General features: G+C 26.5%; 1 protein-coding gene across 1 annotated transcript; it reads right to left on the bottom strand.

The window, feature by feature from the left end:
- Positions 1-981: 981 nt before the first annotated feature.
- On the bottom strand, positions 982-2872 carry LOC102580000 (cysteine-rich and transmembrane domain-containing protein B-like). Its single transcript, XM_006357987.2, has 2 exons — positions 2510-2872; positions 982-1215 (listed from the first exon to the last, which is right to left on the bottom strand). The coding sequence occupies exons 1-2, from the start codon at positions 2680-2682 to the stop codon at positions 1170-1172; spliced, it is 219 nt and encodes a 72-aa protein (XP_006358049.1). The 5' UTR covers positions 2683-2872; the 3' UTR covers positions 982-1169.
- Positions 2873-4149: the final 1277 nt, after the last annotated feature.

Raw genomic sequence — 4149 nt, 5'->3', positions numbered from 1 at the left:
GTTTATAGTTTGGCTCAAAAAAGTCCTTGCCGTCAATACTTTGATTCAAAAATGTACTTGCAGTCAATACTTTGATCCAGAAATGCCCCTATAGTTACTAAATGGGTCAAAAATGCCTTTTACCGAATAAATAAATATTTTTTTTCTTTTTAAACATATCTTCTTCCTAATTAACATATTATTAAAGAACATTGTTCTTGTTTTCTTTCTTTTAAAATCACTTTAACAAATAAAAATGTAGGAATTTTTTTTCTTCTTAATTTCATTTTATCAATTAAAATAGAATAACTTCATTTACCCTTTCGACATCTAATATATGCCATATATATAAGATCATAGTATATCCATCATAAAAAATAATTATAATAAAATAAGAAATATTTTCATTTTTTATTTTTTTCTGAATTGAAGTAAGATAAATATTTATTAATTTAAAAAATATTATTAGAAAAAGAATGTATTAAAAAATATTTTATTTGGAAAATGAATATTTTTGACCCATTAAATAACAATAAGGGCATTTTTTGACCAAAGTATTGACGGCAAGATCATTTTTTGACCAAACTATAAACGAAGGACATTTTTATTCCTTTCGCATAGTTTAAGAGCATTTTTAACCCTTTTCCCTTAAAAAAAGTGATATTTATCAAAGATTTTTTTATAGAGCTCATTATCTCACTTTTTTAAAAATTTATTTTAATACCTCTAGTCAAACATAATGACGTCTCGATATAACGTTTATACTTGTACATTATATTTTTCAATCATTTCTACCAAACTACCCAAAAAATGGCCCCAACCACACGACCCCTAAAAATAGTCACCATCAATATAATTTAAGCATATAATATGCGTTACGTATTTTCGTTTGACAAATTGATCCACTATACCTAACTAGTCCCTATCCAACCTCTTATCAAATAATTGAATTAATAGATAAGAACAATGACCTAACGATTAAAACAATTGACAAGAAGTTAATCACTAAACAACCAAGAACGATAATCAATTAAACAATATTTCAAAACATATGTTTAACGAATGGCATCAAAAGGAATGTAAAATGAAATCCCAAATAAATTTTACATCAAGAAATTTTTTTAAAAAAACATAACATTATTACAAGGAATAAAAAGCAAATACACTCATAGGGAAATTGGCGTCACTTGCTAGAAACAAGCATCCAAGACACAACAGCAACACAAGGCGGCACAACTGCAACAAACGACAAAAAGAAAACGTTATATCGTGCGAAAAAAGAAGCTAATCAAATCCGAACATACAATAAGTAATAACTTTTTTTCCATTGCGCGCTAGCTTTTAATGAGAAAGAAATAAATTTAAAAAACAATTCCAAAATGACAACTTGTAATTCCAATAGTAAAAGAGAACATGAAGATTTCTTTATAATTTGTATGTGATCATTTCATTAATATCCTTATTATACTTCATTTCACTTTGTTGTAAATTGTTTGACTTTAATTTTGTTTTGACTAAGAAATAAGCTCTATCCACTAAAATTTTGTGATACAAGATAGGTTTGTTGACATGAAAGATCTCAATTGTGTGAGATACAAAATATTATTTTTTTTCTAAAAGGAAAAATTAATTGGGTGAGACAATAGTTTTTATTCTTCTTGTTGTGTGTGTCAACAAATTAATTCAAAGTTTCTGCACCCAAAAGATAAAATTTGGGTCCACCCACTTTAAGGGCAAAAAAAAGGATTATATATATTTAGAGATTTAATAGCTTATTAAAATTAGGCAATATTAACAATGCACATATTAGTTAGATAGATATTGTTACATTTTTTATTTGGAGGTAAAATAAGATACTTTCTCCCGTCTCATTTTATGTGAGGTAGTTTGACTCGACACACGGAGTTTAAGAAAAACGGGAAGACTTATAAAACTTGTAGTCCAAAATGAATGACAGAAATTTGTGTGGCTGTAAATCATTTCATTAAGGATAAAATAGTCATTTTATAATTAAATTGTTAATAGAAATGCCTCATTTATTTTGGGACTCACTAAAAGAAAAGTAAGTCACATCAATTGAGACAAATAGAGTATAAATTTTCTCATAATTTATATATGTACTTTTAAATTGTAAATTAAATTCAATATTTCATATCTAAATAATATATTTCCTAATTAATAATCAAATATTATATAACAACCATAAAAAATATTAATACGTAAATAAATTATCTCTTTAACGAAATTTTCATTTTTCCCCCAATTGTTTTTTGGGAAAGAGAGGAGTTCCAACGGGTAATTCAATCTTTTGAGCTTTAATAATTCCCATACAAAAAAACTAAGAACATGTAAAAAATTATTTTGTCTTAAATTTTATCTTTATCGCCAAATACTCTTAGATATAGATCAATAAAAAAAATTAATTCAGCAAATTGACTGCAAAAATATTTGCAATAGTTATTAATTTTCTTGAAAAGAAAATAGGAGAGATGGAAAAAAAACTACAAAAGTAGAGAATCGAATTACTAACCATCCTTTCCAGAAGCCATCGCCTCTGGATTGAGTAGTAACTGGAACAGATGAATCGCCTTGTACATCTCTAGTTGGATAACCAGCTGGGGGTGGTGGTGCCACAAAAGCACCTGCCTGCTGCTGTGCTGGATATGATGATCCTTGGGCCTTGTTTTGGTTGTAGCTATTCATGTTGAATAAATAAAAGATGGAGATATGAAACTTTTGAAATTAAAGATGTAAATTTAGTTAATTTTGTGATGTTTTGTGTGTATGTTTTGGTGTGTATATATAGTTGTTAGAGTTGGGAGTTGATGAGGGAGGAAGAAGAGGAGGAAAATTCACAAAGTGGAGTTGTTGAACACAATAAGGACAACACACGTAACGTAACCTGCTACATCTATTAAATATATAATATTACTCCCTAACTTTTAATTTTATGCTTGATTTGACATGATATTTTTTAGAAAAACTTTTAAAGCTTCTAAATTCAAATAATTTTTATATATTTGTTGATTCTAAATCATTTTAATAAGGATAAATAAAATTATAAAATTAAATTATTTTTAATTATATAGGATGATATTTTTTGGGATAGACTAAAAAGAAAAAAAAAGTAAACTATTATTGTTCTTCTAGATATACCAATATTAATATCAATATATATAAAAAGTACTTTCATAGGCACAAATTTTTAGATCGATTTTTTAAATTTTATTTACTAAATAAGTTATAAATCATTATGAGCATATACTTATTTTATCATGAGTAACATGAAAAAGTTAAAGTTAAATTATTGAAATTGTCCTTTTTTGAAAATGCAGTTTTAAGAGCTTCTCATATATTGAATATAAGTTTCCTTCTAGATAAGTCAAGTCTTCATTTCCTGAAAATCATTGATTAAAGTTGTGTTCTTTATGGAATTTCTAGGTTGAACGTTATTGTCTAATTATAAATTTTAAATTAACCTCAATTTTTTTCTCCGTCTCTATATGTATTAAAGTTCAATTAAATTCTCACCCCAAAATCTCACATTAAAAAAATAAGATCCTACTAAAAATAATTTCATATACTAGATTCAAAATTCAAAATTCCTTAATTAAAGAATAAAATTACTTACCGTTTCATAACAAAATTGCACTTACAATTAAGAAATTGATTTAAAGGTGATTGAATTCTACGTGTCCTATCATATTTCTTTCCTAATTACAATTCAACTTCTAAATCAAGTGTGACACCCAACAAGTTATGACATGATATGTCAATAATTAAATATTTCGCAAACTAATCAGAATTGTGATGGAGTGGTAAGTACTCTGCATCTTTAATTCTAGCCTTTAGATTCGACTATTCAATGCGAATTTAGATTAAGTCGTGCTTCAATATGGATATTGGACCAATGTGGAACTTTCCAGCGTGAATTCGGAATTAGTAGGCTCCAATATAAGTACCAAACATTGCATGGAAAACAAAAAATATATATTTTGCAAACACATAAAAAGCCAATATTTTCCAAAAAAAGAATAATAATACTTTAAAAGAAAAAAAATGTCACTATTAGACGAAACATTAAATAATACGTATGATTTTATGATATAGAAGGTTAGATATCAAACTAAAAAGGAAATGAAGTAGATGGTTTCCAATTTACAAACGAAA

Source organism: Solanum tuberosum, unplaced genomic scaffold (assembly GCF_000226075.1).
Source record: "Solanum tuberosum cultivar DM 1-3 516 R44 unplaced genomic scaffold, SolTub_3.0 scf00260, whole genome shotgun sequence".
In the NCBI taxonomy this organism is placed as follows: Eukaryota; Viridiplantae; Streptophyta; class Magnoliopsida; order Solanales; family Solanaceae; genus Solanum; species Solanum tuberosum.
This window is presented reverse-complemented; position numbering and strand designations above follow the sequence as displayed.

Coding starts and splice junctions, on each gene's coding strand:
- LOC102580000 (XM_006357987.2), bottom strand. CDS start 2,682: ATGAATAGCTACAACCAAAACAAGGCCCAAGGATCATCATATCCAGCA. Junction 1,216..2,509: donor GATGGCTTCTGGAAAGGATG/GTTAGTAATTCG, acceptor CGTTTGTTGCAG/TTGTGCCGCCTTGTGTTGCT.